Source organism: Thamnophis sirtalis, unplaced genomic scaffold (genome assembly GCF_051295495.1).
Source record: "Thamnophis sirtalis isolate CommonGarterSnake01/CBP01778 unplaced genomic scaffold, rThaSir2_p1.2 scaffold_11, whole genome shotgun sequence".
Lineage (NCBI taxonomy): Eukaryota > Metazoa > Chordata > Lepidosauria > Squamata > Natricidae > Thamnophis > Thamnophis sirtalis.
This window is the reverse complement of record NW_028261391.1, coordinates 9,055,790-9,079,127: the sequence shown is the minus strand read 5'-3', so window position 1 is coordinate 9,079,127 and position 23,338 is coordinate 9,055,790. Positions and strand designations below refer to the sequence as shown.

General features: G+C 39.9%; 1 protein-coding gene across 4 annotated transcripts in view; it reads left to right on the top strand.

The window, feature by feature from the left end:
• Positions 1-23,338, top strand: part of ATP11B (ATPase phospholipid transporting 11B (putative)) — a 97,999-nt gene that overhangs the window by 45,054 nt on the left and 29,607 nt on the right. For all 4 annotated transcript variants that reach the window (XM_087725186.1, XM_087725187.1, XM_087725185.1 and 1 more), the window contains exons 14-26: positions 1,805-1,980; positions 3,673-3,741; positions 6,580-6,653; positions 6,784-6,887; positions 8,252-8,433; positions 9,097-9,300; positions 10,180-10,333; positions 11,578-11,680; positions 12,398-12,543; positions 14,995-15,054; positions 16,697-16,824; positions 19,078-19,216; positions 21,993-22,058. In XM_087725186.1, coding sequence (XP_087581312.1) covers positions 1,805-1,980; positions 3,673-3,741; positions 6,580-6,653; positions 6,784-6,887; positions 8,252-8,433; positions 9,097-9,300; positions 10,180-10,333; positions 11,578-11,680; positions 12,398-12,543; positions 14,995-15,054; positions 16,697-16,824; positions 19,078-19,216; positions 21,993-22,058 — 1,605 coding nt within the window. The remainder of the gene's footprint in view (positions 1-1,804; positions 1,981-3,672; positions 3,742-6,579; positions 6,654-6,783; positions 6,888-8,251; positions 8,434-9,096; positions 9,301-10,179; positions 10,334-11,577; positions 11,681-12,397; positions 12,544-14,994; positions 15,055-16,696; positions 16,825-19,077; positions 19,217-21,992; positions 22,059-23,338) is intronic.

Below are 23,338 nucleotides of genomic sequence, written 5' to 3'. Positions count from 1 at the left end.
GGAAAGAAATTCAGAATGATCTTGACGTAGGAGAACTATTTAATCTTTTGACCAGCAGGTGCAAGAATTATGTACACTGTTTTAAGATGCACAAAATAAAGGCAGGATATGAATTTAATAGTTTTTTTAAGAATACAAATTTTATCTTGCCTGGCTGTATCTAATACCTTTTAACGGAATTAAAATTAAACATATTCAAAATTTAAATTTATTACATAAAAACGCCTATGGCTGGGAAGATTATGTGTGATTGGGTACTCTTAATTCTGTCTCTTGGATTATAAAATGAAGAAGAAATAAGTTTGACAAACTAGACTTCATACATATGTAATATCTATATGTACAATAACATGTTCATTATATAAAGCCCATGTTTAGATTCTGCATGAAATAAGACAAAACACCTGGTAGATAGTCTATATACAAGTACCATATTTTTCGGAGTATAAGACGTACCTTTTTCCCTCAAAAAAGAGGCTGAAAATCTGGGTGCGTCTTATACACTGAATACAGCATTTTTTGCCTCCTGAAACCTCGCCCCCTTCACCAAAATGGCCGTGCATAGCTTGTAGGAGGCTTTCAGAGAGTTCCTGAGGGCTGGGGAGGGCACAAATGAGCATAAAACAGCCCATTTTTTGCTCAGTTTTGCCCCAGCCCCCAGGAGCACTCTATAAGCTTCCTAATGCCTTTTGTTGGGGGGGAAAATGGGGCCGTTTTTGTGAAAAACGGGCCGTTTTTGGGAGGTTTGCAGAGTGCAAAAACTTTTTTTTACATTTGCCTCTTCAAAACCTTGCTGCGTCATATATTCCAGTGCATCTTATACTCCAGTGCATCTTATATTCCGAAAAATACGGTAGTTCTTGACTTATCAGCAAAGTTACAACAGACTCTAAAAAAGGAATTTACAAATTGAATTTGAAGTTTCACCATCCACCTTTCCCTCCTCCCTCATTATCAAATGACCACATTTGGGACATTTAGTAAGCAACCCACATTTATAGCCATTTCCAACATCCCACAGTTTACAATAAGGATGTGGTGGCTCAGTGGCTAAGAAGCTGAGCTTTTCGATCAGAAAGGTCCACAGAGACGCCTTCGGACAGCGCTAGCTTTGAAATTGAGATGAGCAGCAACCCCTAGAGTCGGGAAGCACATATGTTGGAGGGAAATCTTTACCTTTTACAGTTTACAATGTTTTTCCAGAAACTGGCATTTATTTACCAAATTCCCTATAGCGAAGAGTGAGCTCACTTTACAACCGTTACATTTGCTTTACAGATATCACCTTTGCTTAACGACTGTAACACACACACACACACACACACACACACACACAGGCTTGTAAAATCGGACACAGTAATGTAATGACCTGCTTTATGACCATCACAACTTATGACTGAAGTTGCGGTCTCATTTACCTTTATAAGTTGAGGGCTATCTGTAGACTTTTAATTGTTAATAAAAAAATAACTATTTTAATAAACTTGTAGATAGGACCATTCGTGAAATATGTAAAATCCTTGTCCAGAGATTTCATATAAAACACTGCAAGACCTTGTTCAGTCTTTGGACAGTATTGTGTGTTGTTGTTGTTTTCTCTTAACTAAAAATCAAGAACTGTTTTTTATGCTGTCCAAAGGACTGAACAGTCCTCCAGCTACGATAGGTCAGATGTTCACTATGGAAATACACGGGCTTACATTCTTGTGACTAAACATAACTGGTAGACATTTGCTTCATAGGAGAAAGTTAAAATTAATAAATCAGATTCATCGAAGTGTTTTTCTTTAATTTTTTTTAACAGACACATGAGGAAGAACTCTTCCTGAAAGCTCTTTGTCTCTGTCATACAGTGCAGATTAATAATGACCAAACTGATGGCATTTGTGACAGCCCGTGGCGTAGCAATGGCATACCCTCTGAATTGGAGTACTACGCCTCGTCCCCAGATGAAAAAGCTTTAGTTGAAGCTGCTCGCAGGTAAGGATTGTAAGGCCAGGCTCTGCATGGCCTTATAAATGGAGAAGTCTTTGTCTGGAGTCCAGTTGGGGCAGCAAGCAAGGAGAAGTCCAAGAGCTGTGAGCCTTTCTTTAACTCTTACCAGATGTGCTCTTGTATGACTTTGAGAATAACAGGGAGGAGGGCGTTGCATTGGTGTTTGTAATATGAATGCCATGATTGGTTAGCAAAGTAAAAGCCATAATACCAAACTGATTATCTCTGGGCCTTCTGCTACAGTTACCCTGCCTCACTCTTCCAGTTAATACATTCAGCTGATGAGTCTCAACTGAACTGCAGCCAAAGTATTGCAGAATTGCAGGCTCTTGAGAATCAGACATCACTGTCAGCCAATGAGCTGGGTCTGTCCCTCGGCCACTTTATGAATCGGCATTCTCCATATCCCTCTGACTTGCACCTTCTCCTTTAGATCCACCATGGTCATCCCGGTGTAATCTCTTATAATGTCCAGCCAGCAGATGCTAGGTTGGCCCTTTCTCCTTTTTCCACTGATCACTCCCGGTGTGATTTACTGATTGAGAATCATTGATTGACATGATTGAGAATCAGAAGGGATATAGAAATGTCAAACTGAGAATGCCATTTAAGCCATAGAGTCCCTGCTTAGTGTAGAAATTCAAATAAAGGATCCACAGCAGATACCTACACAGTATACATCAACAATTCCTTGAGAGAAAGACCCTCCCAAAATTGCGCATACTGTTTTTGTCATGCTTCAGGAGGCTTCTGAAGCCTCTTGAAACCTTGCAAGAAGGCTCCACCTACTATTCTCCAATGCTTCAGAAGGCCTTTAGAAAAATTCTGATACTTTCCAAAACATCACAAGGATGGCGCCTGTAATTTGGAGAACAGAGTGTGTGGCCTCTGGAAGAAGACCTTCCTATGGAAGGCTCGTGATGGCGAACCTATGGCATGCGTGCCACAGGTGTCATATAGCGCCCTCTCTGGGCACACAAGCTGTTGCCCTAGTTTAGCTCCATTGGACATGCGCGTGCACCTCCCACCAGCCATCTGGTCGTCGGGTCTCTGCTGCACATGCGCAGGGGTGGGGCGTGCATGGGGCACACTTGTATGTGTGGGGCTGTGCATACACTTTGCATTTTGGAGATTTGGGCACAAGTGCACGCTTTGGTCACTTGGTCCGGAAAAAGTTAGCCATCACTGGCCTAGGACCTCCAGTACTTGCCTTGCATAGGGACAGGCCTTAGTGTGCCTTGTCAGTGGCGGGAAGAAGATGGCGAACATCAGCTGATTTGCAGAGCGCAGCGGATTTTGCATTGCAGCACCGGTGCACTCTTGTTCCTTCTCCTAACGTAACTAAATCTATATGGAATACCTTTTAATTCTTGTTCTTCAATCTAACTGCATAGAGATTAGCAAAAATAGATTGGAGTCTAGGTGTCAGTTTTGAAATGTGTTTAATTTTTGATTAAATCCACTGGCTTTAATACAGCTTATTACAGTTAAGTTCAAACATCCTTAAACAGGAGTCTATTATGAATCCTAAAAGCACATTCATGAAACAATTATTCTTTCTAAAAGTATTTAAAAGCTGTGCATGGATAATGGTTAGCAATGTTACTTTTCTATCTAAGACATTGTTTTTAATTTCCATAAGGCTGTCTCCTTCTTTCACTTTCTTTTGAATTTTAGGGTTGGTGTTGTGTTTACTGGGGCAGATGCAGAAAGCATGGAGCTTAAAAGCTGTGGAAAGCCAGAAAGGTAAAACAACAAAGAACATGTGTTTCCTTTTTTTAAAAATGTCAAAATTCAGTGGGGTAAGAGTGAAAAACCTATGGTCCTAGAGAGAGCAATAGCAGACTTATATACCACTTCACAGGGCTTTAAAGCCCTGTCTAAGGGGTTTACAGTCAGCATATGGCCGCCAAAAATCTGGGTCCTCATTTTACCCACCTCGGAAGGATGGAAGTCTGAATGCAACTCCCATCAAAGTGGATTAACAAGATCCTAATTTCTGAATCTTAACTTATTTTGATCTTTCATCAGAATCTTTATCTCATTCCCTCTGTGTAGAAAAAAGCAACGTCAAAGGAAATAATAACTAAGGAACTTTTTTTTTTCCAGTAGAGCATTTCTTCAGATCTAGGGATCACCAGTTAGTTAGTTGTTGGGGTTAAGAAAAACACAGTTCCAACTGAAGGGAGCTATTCTAGCCCTTCCTCGAAATATGATCATCATATATATGAGATGTTTTTATTGCTATTATTATTAGATTTATTTCTTCTATAATGCTGTCTTCGAGTATTGCTACATTCACTATCCAGACATTTTTGTCTTTCTTATCGGCAGTGATTTGTGGCAGGTGCTTGTCTGTTTGAATTCTAAAGTCCCAGGGTGCTTTAGCTTCTTCACTTCCGATGACTTTCTCTATTTTATGGTCTCACCAGTTTTTGCTTGCAGGCAAAGGATATTTCTTGCAGATCTTCCAATGTGCCATTGTTGCTACTTTGTTGTGCTGTTGTTTGAGATCAGTCTGTGTGAACCTCTTGCAACAGCTGACCCAAGTTGTCCACTGTTTCTTTGGCTTCTTTGCAGAGGCAGGGGACTTCTCGGCTTGCATTTGTTCTTAAGGCTTGGCCTTTATGTTCTGTGCAAAAGGCCTGGCTTATCCCCCAAGCATTGGGAAAAGGCTAGATAATCACACATTAAAATAGATTGGTGTCAGGTTTTTGATATTTTTAATGTTTAATCAGTTGAGTTTTATGATTTAAAATGATGTTATATGCCTTTTAATTTTGAGTGGGAACCACCCAGAATTGGTTGAAAGATGGGTGGCTACATAAATGTTTTAAATAAATGAAATAAATCATCATCAATAATCATATTTGATTACTATGATTATTCTCCTATTGTAATAGTTTTGCAAAGTACAATAGTTTTGTATTCTTTTTAAAATATAAAGGTTATTAAAAGTTTTGAAAGTAAACATAAAAGCTAAAACAAATTAATAAACAAAAAGTAAAAGACAAAAATTCAGAAACAAAAGATAAAAATAAATTTAAAAAGTGCTTCCAATGCTGCATTTTTCTTGGCAGAAAATATTAAAAGTATGAATAAAAAGTTATGTCTTACTTTGATTACAAAAAAGCTTACTTGTCTATTCCCTATTTTTGCTAATTAAACCACAAGTCATAAGGGCATTTTTTCTTTTTGATACAGAAAGTCTATAAAGGATTTCTAGTCAACCATAAATGTAGATATTGTGTTTTCTCTAATAAAAAAAATCAATGTAGCCATTTTTGCAAGTGCCATCATCATTACCATCTATTTACTCTATTGTGAGTAGTGTTTGAACTTCTGCACTTTTGGACATGTAGTCATCTCGCTGCAGTTGTTGTATATAAAAGCAAAGTTCCATGGCCTTTCGGTTGCACAGTAGTCTTTAACCTCTTCTGAATTAGTGCATTGATTTGTATCCAAAATTGTTTGGTTTTTTTACCCATCTACCATACATGATGTCCCTTCATGATCTTCACATTTAACAGAATAACAGAGTTGGTAGGGACCTTGGAGGTCTCCTAGTCCAACCCCCCCCCCTCCCCCTGCTCAGGAAAACCCCTGCTCAGGAAACCTGCTGTCCCACTGCTCAGGAAACCCTATGTACCATTTCAGACAAATAGTTGTCCAATCTCTTTAAAACTTTCAGTGTTCGAGCATTCACAACTTCACAAGTTATTCCATTTCCAGGATAGATTTGAAATAAAGATCCACCCTGGTCCTCATAAATACATTATTGCAAAATTATTTTCAGTCTTTCAGCTAAAATCATTGTAATCAACTTACAATCACTAGTTAATACTGACATTGGTCTGTAGTTTGTTGCTAAAGTCAAATCTTATCCCTCTTTAGGCATTAATATTATATTACCTTCTTTCTGACTCGATATTTTTATCCCTGTAAAATAGGGTTCACTGTGCTTTGTAGAGGTGGTAAACATTCATCCTCAACACACTTACAATGCAGCCCTAAATAACCCATCTGGTCCAAGCATCTTTCTTGATTTACTCTTTTAGTAGCTTCTTAACATTGTATCTTCCATCAATTTGCCCTTAGAATAATGGTATTATTCCTCCTAAGCTACAAACCTGAAACTCCTCTCCTTAAGTGTCACTTGAACAGTTAATGATATGTCAGCTTTAAACCCCACTTGCCATGAGCATTTTGTTTTCCTAAGTACAGGTTGTGTTCAGTTACATTGAAGAAATAGAAGTCTACTTAAAATGAATCCTTATAAGTAAGCCACTTAGTGAAACGAGAAAATCAAATAAACGGCAAATGGGTTTGGGGAAATGGTACATTCTGGAGTACCTTCACCTTGGCTCCTTCCTTTTTTCTCTCCCTCCATCAATTACAGAAATGTCTATAATCAGCCACTCGGTTGAGAGGAGTCCTCTTCTCTTCTCCAAGGCCCTGCATGCCCGTCAAGTATAACCTGCGTGTGCAATTGCAGGCATGCAGTTTTCATAATCTTCTGCATTTCACAAGTATGGCCTTCATTTCCCAAACCCAGACTAAACATGAGCATCTTCTCTTTTAAAGGTACAAATTACTACATGTACTGGAGTTTGATGCCAATCGTAGGAGAATGAGTGTGATCGTAGAAAGTCCGTCGGGTAAGATAAAAAAAAATGTGATGTTTTTGATGTTACGTCTCCTCCGACCCCCTAAAGCCAGTTCTATAAAAGGAACATTAATAGCCTCTGAGAAGCGCTACTAATTTGCACTTTTTGTTTTCTTGGATAGGTGAAAAACTCTTATTTACCAAAGGAGCAGAATCTGTTATTCTTCCTTCCAGTAAAAATGGTGAGGTAGAAAAAACAAGACTCCATGTGGATGAATTTGCATTGGTATGTTAAGAGCACTGCTTTCAAACTTTGTAGTAGATAATGGTAGAAGTGCTGCTAAATCAGGGGTGGGGAACTAGGACCCCTGTATGACCTGTGGACTTCAACTGCCAGAACTAGTTTAGTTTATAAAAAAGGCTGTGTGTGTGTGTGTGTGTGTGTGTGTGTGTGTGTGTATGTATGTTCCAGCATAACTCTGGAGCACCTCAAGCAATTTCAACCAAACATGGTACACAGATGATTTACCCTCTGGAAACAAATACTGGGAGGGTAAGACCCCCCCCCCCTAAGGTGTGTGTCTGTCTCTCTGTGTGTGTTCCAGAATAACTCTGGAACTCCTGGGCAATTAAGGAGAGCGAGTGCAATGTCCTAGAGTGGCAATTGTTTGTGATGTTATGGGAAGGGAAGAGAGAACTTGGGCCGTTAAGGAGAGCAAGTGTGGCGTCCTAGAGTTGCAATTGTTTGTGATATCAGTTCCTTCACAGCTTCCTCTAGAAAGCCAGCCGTGACATTTGCCCTCCAGTGGACCAATGGGGAAGCGCCTGATGGACTTGGGGCAAAGTGCCAGAATCGTAGACAGGGTGGGAAAGAGGAGGGAGAAAGAAGGGAGAGGGCAGGGATGATGGGCATGGGAGTAGGGGGAAGAAAGGCCCCTGTCAGACAAACGGCTCCCTGTCAGACAAATACTTTGACGTCTATAATGGGCAACGCCGGGTTATCAGCTAGTAATATATAATATTTCAGGTCCATTAAGTGTTTGGTCCATTAAGTACGTGTTGGGCATCACTAGGGAATTTTATTCAGAGTGCATTGGCTTGAGATCCTGGGATAGCTACCTGATGTTGACCCCCTTTATGGATTTTGTTTATAAAGCTGGGGCTGATGGGAGTGTCTGATTTTACCACAGGCTTTCCCATCAGCCCCAGCTTTGATGTTCAGAGCTTATAGGAATTGTAGTCAAAACATCTTGAGAGAGAATGGTATTTGGAAAACTAAACCATTTCAGCTTCTTCGGACCATGTGCCTTGCTCTACTTCCCTCTCTTCCTCCTCCTCCTCCTCCCCATATCCAGTTGCCTCTGAGTTAAGTGTCACCCTTTTCTCCCAGAGAGAAGAATGTCTTTATTGCCTTCCAAAGATTAGCATCGTTTGGCAGACTGCAAACCTCACTTGTCATTGAACTTTGGTCTATTATGCTTGGCTTCATCCTCTTCCATTAATGGGAGTAAAAGTGAAGATGCCTTGTCAAAAAAAGCACTTTTTGGGAGACTGTCAGGGCTTTCATTTAATGAAGAGGCGCACTTCATCAGTAAGCAAACCTTTTCATCAGTGTCTTATCTGAATAACCACTCTCTGTTCTTTTCACAGAAAGGGTTAAGGACTCTTTGTGTAGCTTACAGAAAGTTCACCGAGGAGGAGTATAAAGAAGTGGAGCGACGTCTTTTTGAAGCAAAAACTGCCTTGCAGCAACGAGAAGAACGGTTGGCCGAGGCGTATAATTTTATTGAAAAAGACTTGGAGTTACTTGGAGCTACAGGAGTCGAAGACAAGTACATACTTCCTGTTTATTTGGGAAGAGAAATTCTGGCACAGGCAGAATAGCTTGATGCTCGTTCATCTCTCCATAAATAGCATTGTGTGATATGTATGATTTTTCCCCCCCATCAGCATAGAGAGGGGAAAGGGCAATGGGATTCACAGCACCCAGCCTTGTGTGAACAAGTACAGATAGCTCTCGACTTAACAACCATTTGTTTAATGACCATTAAAGTTATTACAACACTGGAAAAAAGGGATTTATTACCATTTTTCACACTTGGCAATTGCAGCATCCCCACAATCACATGTCAGAAGGTTGCGAAAGATGATCATGTGATCCTGGGACACAGCGACCATTATAAATACGTGTTAGTTGCCAAGAGTCTGAATTTGGATCATGTAAACATAGGGATGCTGCAGTGGTCGTAAGAGCGAGTCACTTTTTTCAATGCCATTGTAACTTTGAACAGTCACTCAATGAACTGTTGTAAGTTGAGCACTACCTATAGTCGTCTTTGAATAAATTTTGTTAGTCCGAAATGACCCTATTAGAGTCTTTCTGATTTTGGACTAACAGATTACCCGCAGCTATGCTGCAGGGTCTAAGCAGAGACATTGTGATCCTGACCAATCAGTTCTGATATTGTTCACCATTGCAATTTGCTTACTTTTAGGCTGCAAGACAAAGTCCAGGAAACCATAGAAGCTCTTCGGTTGGCAGGGATCAAAGTGTGGGTGCTCACTGGAGACAAGCACGAAACAGCAGTCAGCGTTAGCTTATCCTGCGGACACTTCCACAGAACCATGAACATCCTGGAACTAGTGCAGCACAAATCAGACAGTACGTGTGCGGAGCAATTGAGACAGCTCGCCAAGAGGTAAAACCTTTGTACATATTTCTGAACCGATGTCGACAGCAACCGATGGGGAACCGAGGTTTCTAAAATAGTGCTTCTTAAATGTGGTCCCAGATCCCCTGAGGGCCCCCCGAGATACTGTCAGGGGTGCTCAGAATCAAAGTTATTTGCCAGCCTATGTTTAGAAATAATGCAATATTAAAACCCTATCAAGCAGCTGCGAGAAATGGCAGCAGCAGTGAATGCATCAATTTTAATTTTTAATATGGCAGACATTGATAAATGTAACCCATAATATGAAAAGCTCTTTTGGGGTCCTCTATAACTTTTTATGTTTTTCAAAATACTCCAAATTAACCAGTACAGTTCTAGCATACAAGTCCTGAGAGAGAGAGAAAACAGTTAAGAAACACTGTTCTAAAAGATTCTGACATTTGTTTTTAAATAGACATCTGATTTTAAGCTAGAAAAACTTAGTTTGGAACAACAAATAAGTTGTGTCGTCATTACCAGCAATACTCTAGTCTCAAAATAGCCCTATTTTGAACTCAGAGCACTAGAACTCTAGAATGGTTAAAAACAACACGAGGGACACTTCACATCAGCTCAGAATAACTAAAATAGCATATTTCCAACTTGGAATGTTTTTTTTTTTCACATTACTAGCACGGAACTTTCCAATATGAAAATAGAACAATCTATATTACGTCATCATCTTTGCTACAAAATGAGCATATAATATGCTAATGAGCCTGCTGCCTAGCAGGTGGGAAGGGTTCCTAGTTCAGCCTGTTCTCATTGTCTGCAGTTGATCATAAAGCATTTGATGTGTCTGACTGGTGTCCTTCATGAAACAACGATGGATTTGTTTGTCCCGTTTTTTCCCCCTTCCTTTGTTAGAATAAAGGATGACTACGTAATCCAGCACGGGCTGGTAGTGGATGGGACCAGCCTCTCCCTTGCCCTCAGGCAGCACGAGAAACTCTTCATGGAGGTCTGCCGAAATTGCTCTGCTGTGCTGTGCTGTCGCATGGCACCCCTGCAAAAAGCAAAGGTGAGTTATTGGGAGCTCATGAAGGTTGAGCATCAGCCGTGTTCGGCTACTGTAACCTGCCACAGCCTCTCTCGGCCTTCCTGCTTCAAACCGAGTTTAGAAGGAATTGAGCATTCAGTCTAATAACACCCCCCCTCCCCATCTGTCTACAAAATAGGCAGGCAATAGGGCTTGCTATTGACGGTCTTGCTGTATGATTGGCCTGCGTTCTTAGGTGTACAAGTAGTTTTCAACTTTGAACAGTTTGGTGACGGTTCAAAGTCACAATGGCACTGAAAAAAAGTGGCTTATGACTGTTTTTCACAACCCCATGTGACATGGTCACGTGATTAAGTATCAGCCCCTTTGGCAGCTGACTCTCATTGATGAAGGTTGTAATGTCCTGGGCTGATGTGAACACCTTTTGTGAAATTCTGATAAGCAAAGTCCGTGGGGAAGCCAGATTCACTTAACAACCATGTTACTAACTTAACAACTGCAGTGATTCTCTTAACTGTGGCAAGAAGGGTCGTAAAATGGGGCAAAACTCACTTAACAACTGTCTCACTTAGCAACACAACTTTTGGGTTCCATTCTCATCATAAGCCGAGGACTACCTGGACCCAAAGTACACCAACATTTCCCAGCTGGTCAGCTTCAAAAGTCTTGATATTGCAATTCCTTTTATCAGTATGTACTATTTATTACTGCAGTAAGCTTTGATTATTTGCTTTGGGCCCTGCATTTGATTCCATATATTGAGCAAACGAGAAATGCTGGGAATTATATTTAAGCAGAGGGGCAGAAGCTCCCTACCTCTGATACAGAAAATGTGTGTTCCTTTTTCTCTAAAATAGCTTTCATAAGATTTTTAAGAGACGAAGCCAATTAAACTATTTCTGAAACTTTAGTTATATGCCATACTTGCTTTGAGGGAAAAAAAATTCTAGATGTATTTTGATTTATACTGTTGAATATTAGATCAGGAGATCCTAAGCCTAGATCAAAGCCAATGTTCCATCAATCAGTTTTCAGAGGAAGTAAATTATTGATTTGTTGGAAGCACATAGAATTGATACAGCTCCATGAAAGATAGTCTTAATCTCTGAATTTTATTTTCTATCCATTAGAAAAGGTCTTGGTTAAAAGCTTGAATTTTAAGCATTACCCTCTCAAGTTTGTGGAGAAACATCAGTATCTCAAACCACTGGTTCCAAATAATGTCAATATTTTTTTTTATAGAGAATTCTGTCTTTCCTTTACAGGTTGTACGGCTGCTGAAAACATCTCCAGAGAAGCCTATCACATTAGCTATCGGTGATGGAGCTAATGATGTGAGCATGATACAAGAAGCTCATGTTGGCATAGGTAATATTTAGGTGATGGTCAAAGTCTTACCGCATTTAAACTTTGTTAATTTGGATGTCAGGCCTGGAAGCCATCTTTTACATTTGGGCCTTCAGGCCTGCCACATTTTCTACTGTGGGAAAATGGGAGGGGAGATTATATGGAGTGTGGGTGATATATAGTCTAAATGACATTCTTTCTCAGAAAGTCAAGGCCACCTTGCCTTGCAGCTGCGATGAGATGACTGGGAGGCATCTCCAGTTGGGACAGTGTTTCATTGGACCATGTGATGGACATGTGGGTGCTGGGCAGAGAATTGAACTTTTTGGGGGGTGGGGAAACCCTGGAAACTTTCAGATTCAGGTTTTCCCAGATGTGCCAATATGACACAACTCTAATGAAATGAAACTTTTGAGGAAATTCAAGCCTCGGAGTCTTCTTTCATTGGGGGTGTTACTTGGAACCCTGACATGGGATTTATAATGGGTATCATCTCCATAGATAAAAAAGTAATAAAGTAGATTCTATGTACACATATATACAACCTTTTCTCTTTCTGTTGTGGAATAAAAGATGTGCTCTTATCTGGTCAGGCCTCCTTTAAATCTGCAAACAGCACACTTAAGGACTGAATCTTCCATTATTGTTGCATTTGTTGTTTCACTTTGACTCACATGTGTCCTCATGCTTAGGAAGACAAGTTAATTTTGTTACTTTTGCTTTTTACCCAAATTGCAGGTATCATGGGCAAAGAAGGCAGACAAGCTGTAAGAAACAGTGACTATGCAATAGCAAGATTTAAATTCCTCTCCAAGTTACTTTTTGTCCATGGCCACCTTTATTATATTAGGATAGCAACCCTTGTACAGTACTTTTTTTACAAGGTAAGTGTCTGTAGCATATAATTGGGGATTCTTTTAGCTCAGATGTTTTCCTTTTAAATAGTGGGTTAACTCGCAAAAGTGGGGTAGTACATAAACTCTGATACTCAATTATCATTACAATTAAGCTTGGAACTAGTAAGGTTTAGTAGGGTGATACTAAGAGATATTGTAGAAACTGATTCTGTAGATAGTCCTTGACTTGCAACAGTTTACTTGGTGACTGTTCTAAGTTACAACAGCACTGAAAAAAGTGACTTTTGACCGTTTTTCAGAGTTAGGACCTTTGCAGCCTCCCCATGATCATGTGATCAAAATTCAGCTTCTTGCCAACTGGTTCAGCATCCTGGGGTCATGTGATCCTCTTTTGCAACCTTCTGACAAGCAAAGTCAATGGGGAGACCAGATTCACTTAACCACCAGGTTACTAAATTATCAACTGCAGTGATTCACTTAGCAGCTTGGGCAAGAAATGTTGTTAAATGGGGAAAAACTCATTTAACAAGTGTTTCTCAATTAACAACAGAGATTCTGGGCTCAATTGTGGTCGTAGGTCGAAGACTACCTGCACTTCTATCTCATTGTTGGCACTAGCATTTCCCCAAATTTTATCTCAAGCGCCAGTGTAACAGTGACAGTATGTTAAGCATGATAAGATGCTATAGGGGTAGCCCACAGGTTCTATGTGCCGCCTCATGCAGGAATGCACGCCCAAATGTCTCCATCCTTTTTGTTGCCCCCACCCTCCCTTCTGATTCCCTTAATTTCATTCAGTGTAGGCTGACACAAACAAAACAATCCAACTGGAATTCTGCACCTAAAATTTCACCCCATCTGTCCTGATGGCTGTAGAAAGCTAAGAAAAAAGAAAACACGGGTAATCCTCGGCATACAACAGTGTCCATTCAAAGTTACAACAGCCCTGAAAAAAGTGAATTTATGACTATTTTTCACAGTTGCGACTTTTGCATCATCCCCGTGATCATGTGATCAAAATTCAGGTCCTTGGCAAGTTCATACTTACGACCGTTGCTATGTCCCCAAGGTCGTGTGATCCCCTTTTGTGAGCTTTGACAAGCAAAATCAATGGGGAAGCCAGATGCACCTAACAACTAGGGTTGTAAAATGGGGCAAAACTCATTCAACAAATGTCTCACACAACAACATAAATTTTGGGCTCAATTGTAGTCACAAGTTGAGGACTACCTGTATGTTATAATGTTCTTCAAAAAGATTTTTTAAAGCAAACCATGAACATAAGAGATTTGGTCTCTAGGGCAAAATAACCTATGAATGTAGTCACATAGACGCCTAGTCCTCAACTTAGGACTCCCAATAGGGACTAGAATTTTTGTTGCTAGCAGGACAGTGGTTAAACAAGTTGTGCCCAATTTTACAATTTTTTTTGCCATGGGGTTGCTAAACGAATCACTACGGGTGTTAAGTGAAACACCTGGGTCATTAAGTGAACCTGGCTACCCCCCACTGTCTTTTCTGGTCAGAAACTGTGGGAAGGTTCCAAACGGCAATCATATGACACCAGGATGCTGCAATGGTCATAAGTGTGAGGTCCAGTCATAAGTCACTTTTTAATGCCAATGGAATTTTGAACGGTTGCTAAATGAATGTCTGTAAGTCAAGGACTGCCTGTAAGGTTTTTTCCCCTGATGATATTCAGTAGGAGCTTCCATCACCATCTGCTAACTTGCTGCTAATTTCTTCACTTCCAAGCCAAAACATACCTGTAGTAAAACTATTTCTTGTTAAGTTTTTAATCATGGTTGCAGTGTCTAGATTATAAACAGGTTGTGATCTCTTTTGATGTGCACATCATGCAGATCACAGTTAAAAGGCAAAGTGGGATGAGAGCATTCCGACTACGTATCAGGAAAGAGTTTGTGCTTCCTGCTTCAAACAAGGCGTTATGGAGTTTCTAAGTCTCAAGTGGATTAGAGTGATGGCATTAGGGAAGACTGCTTCATTGCGATATTGATGGGACCCAAATGCCTTGTGGGAGTACTTCCTCTCCACCACTTCCTTCAATCATCATTGTCGTTCAGTGATCCCATAATCCCTTGTGGGGTGGAGTCTGGACAACTGAATGGACTTAGCAGAGTGTGTTAATGGCCGGATGGCCTTCCCTGTCGCCAATGCGGAGTTTTGTTCAGCAGATATATTCTCAGTGCGTCCAGAGAAAGAAATATCTGCCTCTATCTAGGATCAAACTCACAGCCTCCTTATTGTGAGGCAAGAGCTCCACCTCTAGGCCACCGCACCATTTCCTTCAATGAGTAGTTTAATTCTAGCCAGTGATATCATTATTCATCTGGATGATGAATCTCAGTAGACAAGATTTTTTTTAACTTCTTTTGATATTCAAGATAGGTTTGGAGGGGTGTGATAGAATTTGGTGTTTTATGTGTCTCACTGGTTGCATTGCATCTTGTTTTCCAGAATGTGTGTTTTATTACGCCACAGTTTTTATATCAATTCTTCTGCTTATTTTCACAACAAGTGAGTAGTCAATTTTTTTTATTCTTCTCCTCTTTTCTGCCTTCACATTCTGATTTGTAGGCAGCCACCAAGAAGCAAGCACTATATTAGAGCTAAAATCGAATACCTTTTACAACAGCTAGATGATGTTTCATTAGCATCTGTTTCTCCATCCCTATATATTTCCTTTAAATTTTCTGTCTGTAAAAATGTATCCAAGAGCAATCCCATTTCTTGTGAGGGAACCATTTTATTGTTAGGCAAAATAAAAATTGAAAGTTGTGTTAAAGAGTTCCATGCGGAATGAGAGTTTAGTCAAAGTAATATTTATCTTTGGATAGTGCTGATTAGTTCTGCTAATTCTTTTTCTATGCTAGAAAGCGAAAAGCACTTTTAAAAAATGGATTTTATTTTATATCTGGGAGACAAGCGACAGTTATAGCCAGATCAAGAAGGGATTTTCTTATTAATCAGATTTAGCTCATTTAAATGTATACTGGTTTAAATTTAAGATTTAAATTTAAGATGTGCTGTATTGTAACTCAGATTATCCGTAGCCAGTAATGTTTGTCCTTTCTTGCATTTCTGAAATTAATTGCTCTTACTCTATGAGTTCCAGCAAATTCTAATTTATCTTAATACATGTATCTATAAATAACCTAGTAAAGACTATGGGTAATCCTGATTGGCCCCATTTAAGAATGATTAGTAACAGAGTCTTATCACAAGCTGATTTTCCTACCTCCAAATTCAGTATTTTAAGTATTATTCTAAACAGGCAATAATATGAAATTAAAAAGTGGGTTGACTGAAAAGAAGCTGGGTGCCACTTAAAGAGAAAGAGTTTCTGTCTAAAGTGAAGAATAAGATGATAGCAAACGCCCACCCCACCCCTTTCCTTCTAAGCTGCTCCAGTTCTTAACTTTTCTTTTACATGGATCGTGGGATGGTCTGCATTGAATTTGGTGACAAACCGCTTTCTGTTTCAATAAGGAAAAAAACAAACAAACCCATAGGCCTTTTCTTGACCACACAGCATCTATCGTCCAAAATCAACATTTCTCAACTGGGCAGCTTTAAGAGGTGGGGACTTCATTTCCCAGCATTCCTCAGCATTCCTCAACTAGCAATGCTGGGAGTTGAAGTCCCCACACCTTAAAAGTTGCCCAGGTTGAGAAACCCGGACCTAAAGTGACTATTAGCTTTGTCCAATGTTAAAGCCTTTTCTCCTCCTCGATACGGACACACACAGCATTTTCCAGATGTTCTTTTTTATATACCTTTTTTATATACCTTTTTTTGGATATATATATATATATATATATATATATATATATATATATATATATATATATATATATATATATATATATATATATATATATATATATATATATATATATATATATATATATATATATATATATAAAGAGTGTTAAGACCATTTGTGTTGAGAGGAAGAAGTAAGGTATGGAAGGGGTTTGTAATAATTCTTTACAGTTGTACAGCTTCAGGTCACAGAAGCTTGCTTTATTGCATTCCTTTGTTAATGTTAATATAATACAACAGACATTTAGATTGAGGTGATTGTGTTGTTGTTGTTGACTTTTCTGTATATGGGTTTTAAAACAATCACCAATTCTCCACCTTTCTCACCTTTCAGACTCTGTATGACAGCGTGTACCTGACTTTGTACAACATTTGTTTCACTTCCCTGCCAGTCCTCATGTATAGTCTTTTTGAACAGCATGTGCATCCTCATGTATTGCACAGCAAGCCAACTCTCTACCGGTAAGCATGGTCTTTTCAGGAGAGAATTTTGCTTGGTTAAGAAATAAGTTGTACGGCTCCTTCTACTCAAAAACCATTTGTCAGAGACCCAAAGGGTGCTGGGTTTTAAAGTCCTAGGTTAGGTTGTTTGTAGAAACAGCTAATGCTCATTTGAAATATTAGGGGAATCCCTGTGCTGTTAGGCACATATTCTTTATATCTTAAGATTTAATGTAGTCAGTTCTGCCATCTTCAGTTAAAGAGTTAGTTTGTTTGCTTGTCTGTTTATTGAATTTATGTGCCTTCTTCCCCATCTCGTAGTAAAACGACTATGGGTAGTTTCCAGAATTAAAACAGTAAAATCTATTCCCTGCAAGGAATATAAATCCTTCCATTTCCCACCATCCAGTCAGAGCTGAAGAAGCTTCTTGGATGAGAAGCGAAACATCTTCAAAGCAAAACCAGAAAGTCCAGGTTGCCTCTTGAAAAAGCACCTTTGCGACATCCATGACCTGGAGGACTGAGAATCTCCATAAACATTCTAGTTAGTGTAATCCTAACATGTCTTAAAAGAATAAAAGTAGAAATTCCAATCAAGATAAAACAGAGTGAAGGGGGAGGGAAGAGGATGCAAAGGGAGGGAGTGGAGGTGGGATTGCCCCTTAATTCAGCAATCACCTCCAGTGTGATGCTCCCCCATTAGGGCTCCAAGCCATCTGGTAGAGCCAAGTCTTCAGGCTGCTGCAGAAGCATAGAAGAGGCAGTCTTATCTCGGGAGGCAAGATGTTCCAAAAAGTTTCTGGAAGCAAGCCAGAAATTGCTCTGGCTGTGATATGGATAACCCTGACAAGCCTGTTGTGGCCCCACCAGCAGTCAGCGGAGCTGGCGGCAGATTCGGACAGTGAGGAGGTTGGGGAGGAACATGGGCCAGTCCTGGAGCCTGGGGAAGGCTCTGATGAGGACTCTGCGTCAGAGGTAGAGAGGGGGCCAGGGCCGTCTGACAGTTATCAGCTGCCTTCGGAGTCAGAGATCAGTGAGGCAGACAAACAGTTGGAGCCTGTTCCCAGTGTGCACATGTGCATAGTTGCCAGACAAAGGGAACAACTAAGGAACAAGGGTCAACTTGGGAGTAAGACCACAGGTGGATGGTGACTTGCCCCTCCCATAGGGAATAAAAGAGGAGCAAAAGGGGAGTGGAGTTTGCAGGAGACAATTAGTTCATTCCTGCATTCTTGACAAGTATTGCGGCGTCTGAAAGATATCGGCATGGCCACTCTCCAAGCCTGATAAAGATCGGTAATTGTGAACTATCTTGAAAGACTGCTGGAGAGGCATTCATGTAAATTAAATAAAAAGGGTTTATTGGGACGAGGACTCGGCTTCGTGCTGCTGGGGAAGCCTAGGTCAGAACAAAGCCAGAGAAGAAGACACTATGCTAAGGATCAGAGTATAGAAAGCAGGGGATGTTCTTAGCATAATTTTGTATGCCCTTTGCAAGCAGTTAGCCTAACCCTCTGAGGAAAGATGCCTGTAGAGATTCTTAGTCATCCAAGTCATAGTTGTCTCAAAGGTGCTTTTTCAAAAAGCAATTGGACTGTTTTTTTCCTTGAGGAAGAAGAAAACGTTTTGTTTCTCATGCAAAATCTTCATCAGTTGTGATGGGGGGGTGAGGAGTGGCGCTGCACCCACTGCCTCTAAATAGCATGCCGCCTCTGATTGATTTGAGTACAGACCCTCTAAACCCTCTTCTCGTTGTTGTGGTGTCGAAATGCAGCCATTATGTGCCTACACTTGAATTGTAGGTTTTATTTCTATTTAGTCTTATTTATTAGATTTATGTGTTCCTCCTGAAAGAGTCTAAATGATAAAGAGATTTCTGATTTCAATTACACCATTTTTTATTATTAAAATAATATATCTGTTTATACGAATTTGTTCAGAAATGTGGCCATACTTTGGTCATTTTTAAGCTGGCTCATTGACTAAAAATTGTAATTGGGTGGGATAGGGAAAGCAAATAGGGAGTCAGCATCATCCTTTTTCCCAAAACATATTAGTCTTTAGTACCAAGTGGCCATGAAACATCTCAAGGTTTTGAAGAGCATTTATATCAATTTCCCAGAATAGGTAAAAAGGTATAGATTAATTTTAGGAGTGTTCCTGAAACATTAAAGATGATCTTGTGTACACTGATGTCATCATGTATCAAAGTAAGTTTTGTTCCTTTGAAAATAGCTGTCAGAGCATCATACCTTTTTTTTTCTCTTTCTACAGAGACATTAGTAAAAATGCCCACTTGGGCTTTAAGCCTTTCCTCTACTGGACCTTTTTGGGATTTTTTCATGCATTTGCTTTCTTCTTTGGCTCCTATCTTCTGATGGGAAAAGATACTTCATTGTTAGGGAATGGCCAGGTAAAGTAGAATGCTAACCTATTATGAAAACTGTATCGTGGAATATGCAATGTTGTGCTATGTAAACTGAATCATTGTAAAACATATATCAGGCAAAAGTGTCTGTGCTTTCTTAACATAGCTATTGAGATACAAATCTCCTTGAAAAAGAACGAAACTTTCATTGCCTGGAGTCCTGTAAATAATATGTGGTACCTCACTCAATAGTAGTAATTGTGAGAGGGATCTTGGAGTCCTAGTGGACAAGCATTTAAATATGAGCCAGCTGTGTGCAGCAGCTGCCAAAAAAGCCAACACAGTTGGCATAAACAGAGGGATAGAATCAAGATCATATGAAGTGTTAATGCCACTTTATAATGCCTTGGTAAGGCCACACTTGGAATACTGCATCCAGTTTTGGTCGCCACGATACCAAAAAGATGTTGAGACTATGGAAAGAGTGCAGAGAACAGCCACAAAGATGATTAGGGGACTGGGGGCTAAAACATATGAAGAACGGTTGCAGGAACTGGGTATGTCTAGTTTAATGAAAAGAAGGACTAGGGGAGACATGATAACAGTGTTCCAATATCTCAGGAGATGACACAAAGAAGAGGGAGTCAAGCTATTCTCCAAAGCATCTGAGGGTAGGACAAGAAGCAATGGGTGGAAACTAATCAAGGAGAGAAGCAACTTAGAACTAAGGAGCAATTTCCTGACAGTTAGAACAATTAATCAGTGGAACAGCTTGTCTCCAGAAGTTGTAAATGCTCCAACACTGGAAATTTTTAATTGGGTAACCATTTGTCTGAAATGGTACTGTAGGGTTTCCTGCCTAAGCAGGGGGTTGGACTAGAAGACCTTCCAACTCTGTTATTCTGTTTCTGAATAAGCATCTTTGAAAATGAACAGAGCTGAGCAAAAAGCTCTTTCCCAGATTTCCCTCAACTGCCTTATTTGTTTCCATTACACAACTATCTAACATACCGTGGGTGAACTTGGTTTCTGAATCATTCTGTGGGCTTGTCAGGAATCTGGGATAGCCTAACCACTGTCTGCTATTTTTAGCTGGAATACAAAACTACACCGGGGTGAATTGTTAATTTCAGTATAGCTGGCATGCAGGAAGAAAGAATCCACATTGTTACATGTGAATTCTGAGAGGTTGATTTAGCTTTGCACTGTAATAGCTGTACACTACAATTTTTCACCTTTAGCTTCCTTCTAACCTGCCCCTTTTTTTCATGCTGTGCATGTTGCCAGGTATTCAAACCTAAGAGGCAAATGGTAAGATTTTATGTTGTAGGATAAAAGACATGCAGATGCTAAATGCAGTACCTTTGTAGTCGTATTCAAGAATGCATCGCTCATTCTCCTTGAACACATTAAAAGAAACTGATTGGAAAAGCTTTTCCCATCCTTCTCATTCTATGTGGACAACTAGTTGTGTTCAAGGAAAGGCTCTTGTGCATTAGTGAAATGTTGCCAAGTTACATGCTTTTTTGTCTTCGGTCTCCCCACCCCCTGCCTTTCTACAAACACAATCCTTAACGCAAACTGTAGGCGGTTTGGGGTGTTTACCAAAATCCTCTTCTTTTCCATCTCTAACAGACTCCATGGCAAAAACCTTCTAATTAATAGCAATTGCTTTCTGCCAGCTTAAAGAAAGCTGTTAGTAGACAAACCATCTTTAGGTGAAGGGGACTTGCATCCTCAGCTTTTCACCAAGCCCAGATTTTTCTCAGGATTTTCAGTCACCTGGTTACAGATAGCAAGTAGGGACATGGTGGCTCAGTGGCTAATGAGCTTGTCAATCAGAGCTTGTCAATCAGAAAGATTGGCAGTTTGACAGTTCAAATCCCTAGTGCCACATAATGGAGTGAGCTCCCGTTACTTCTGCCAACCTAGCAATTTGAAAGCATGTAAAAATGCAAATAGGAAAATAGGAACCACCTTTGGTGGGAAGGTAACAGCATTCCGCGAGCCTTCGGCGTTTAATCATGCCGGCCACATGACCATGGAGAACATCTTCGGACAGTGCTGGCTCCTCGGCTCTGAAACGGAGATGAGCACCGCCCCCTAGAGTTGGGAACAACTAGCACATATGTGCAAGGGGAGCCTTTACCTTGCAGATAGCAATCCAAGAAAAGGAGAATTAAAAACCACGCTGTTAGTAGGTACAAAATGAGAAGACAGCACTGCTATTGATTATGGAATTTGCTTCTTCCTTAAGCGGTGGGCTGTGCTCTTTTGCAGGGAATCTTGGATGACCTCCCTGTTGAGCTGTGTACCAAATTCCCTTTTCCGGCTCTGGAATAATTTCAGTTTTAAAATGTCTTCTTTTGAATGTAGTGGAATAAGTGAATGTGATACAGTCAGAGGATGATACTCTTTGCTCCACAACCATACTTAGGCTAGATTTTTTTCTGTACGAATTTGCATTTACCAAGTTAAGGCTTCCTATGGCATTGCAACACAAACAAGCAGATGAACTGCGTTTTAATAACCTATTAATTAGAAATAGCTCATGAATTGAGAAAAAATATTTAACGCAATCTAGCTCTTTCAAAAAATAAGCGCACAAGTCTAGATTTTTCATGAGACGGGTAAAAGAAATATCATATTTTTGCGAGTGAGAGGAAACTGGATAACCGGTACTCTAAAATTAGGGTCAAAATAATCCTGATTCTTTAGAGACGAGAGCTGAAAAATTATATAGAAAACTAACAAGGACATAACGGTGGTGTTGCCTCTTAAGTATCTTCCATCTAATTAAATTTCTTGTTTTCCTTTTTAGATGTTTGGAAATTGGACCTTTGGTACTCTGGTCTTCACAGTTATGGTTATAACAGTTACAATGAAGGTACTGCAATGCACTTGTGATTTTGCTTTTTAAGCTCTTTTTAATTGTCTTTAATAGTCTGAGATGAGTGCTGACGTGATTTGACTATATTCAACTGGAAGAATTAATTTAAAATAATATTGAAGCCCATCGGTTTTGTTTGTGTTGGGATTTTTCTAACAGAAAACTCCCAATGTCAGTGAGCTTGTATTCTTCCACTGGAAAAAGTAACCACTCTTACAAATTCAGTTTTCTCAGGCCAAATTATTTATTCAAGTGATGTCAAAAGATGTATCTTTGTCCTTAAACCCAGTTATAAAGAACTCCTCAGTTGGGGGAAAAAACATAGGCTCAAGAAAATCCATAAGTTAATATAAGGGGAATTCTTTGATACCTGAAAAGTTGCCTTATTATTATTGTTGTTGTTGTTGTTGATCACACAATCAACATTTTTATTGTTTTAATACTTTTTGCTGTTTTTATTGCTTTCAAATGTTTTAATTGTAATGTGTGTTTTGAATTGTGAGCCACAAAGAGTCATTTGCTGAGGTGGGCAGTTATAGAAATCAAATAAATAAAAAAAACCAGCCAGATGTTTATCCTGAATTTTGCATTTTTAGCCACCTACTAAGTCCTTCCCAAGGATAGAATCAGCTATATCCTGCCATGAATATTTGATCAAGAACTGGCCTTTTTTTCAGTTCACCAATCAACTATAGAGAAGGAGCCATTCACCAATGTTGGTGCAGAACCAATATGTTAGAGGTTTTAGGACCAAAGATGGTGCACAACTTGGATTTAGAATACTTAGTTCCCAATAAAACATGAGAGCCAATTTGGTGGAGCAGTTAAATCATCAGGATGGATTCCAGGAGATGGGCTAGAAACTGGGAGACTGTGAGTTCTAGTTATTAGGCACCAAGCCAGCTGTGTAATCTAAGGGCAATCTTTCTTTCTCAGCCCTGGGAAGCAGTGAATGGCAAACAGGGCTGGGATCCTACCGGTTTAACAATCAGTTCGCTGAGCACGTGCTTCGCAGCACATGCACAGTTTACAGAGAAATCACCTTCCTCATTCCACCTTCTAGAGGAAAGCAGCTGAGGCATTGCAATCCATTCTGCCCCGCCTATCAGCTGGGCTTCAGAAAAGCCAATATAGATGAGTATAGTGCAGGGGCGGGCAGGCCCAGCTGAAAGTCGGAGCAAACTGATTCACTCCCAGCCAATAGTCGGAGCTACCAGTTCCCCCAAACTGGTCCAAACTGGTAGAATCCCATCTCTGGTGGCAAACCACTGCTAAAA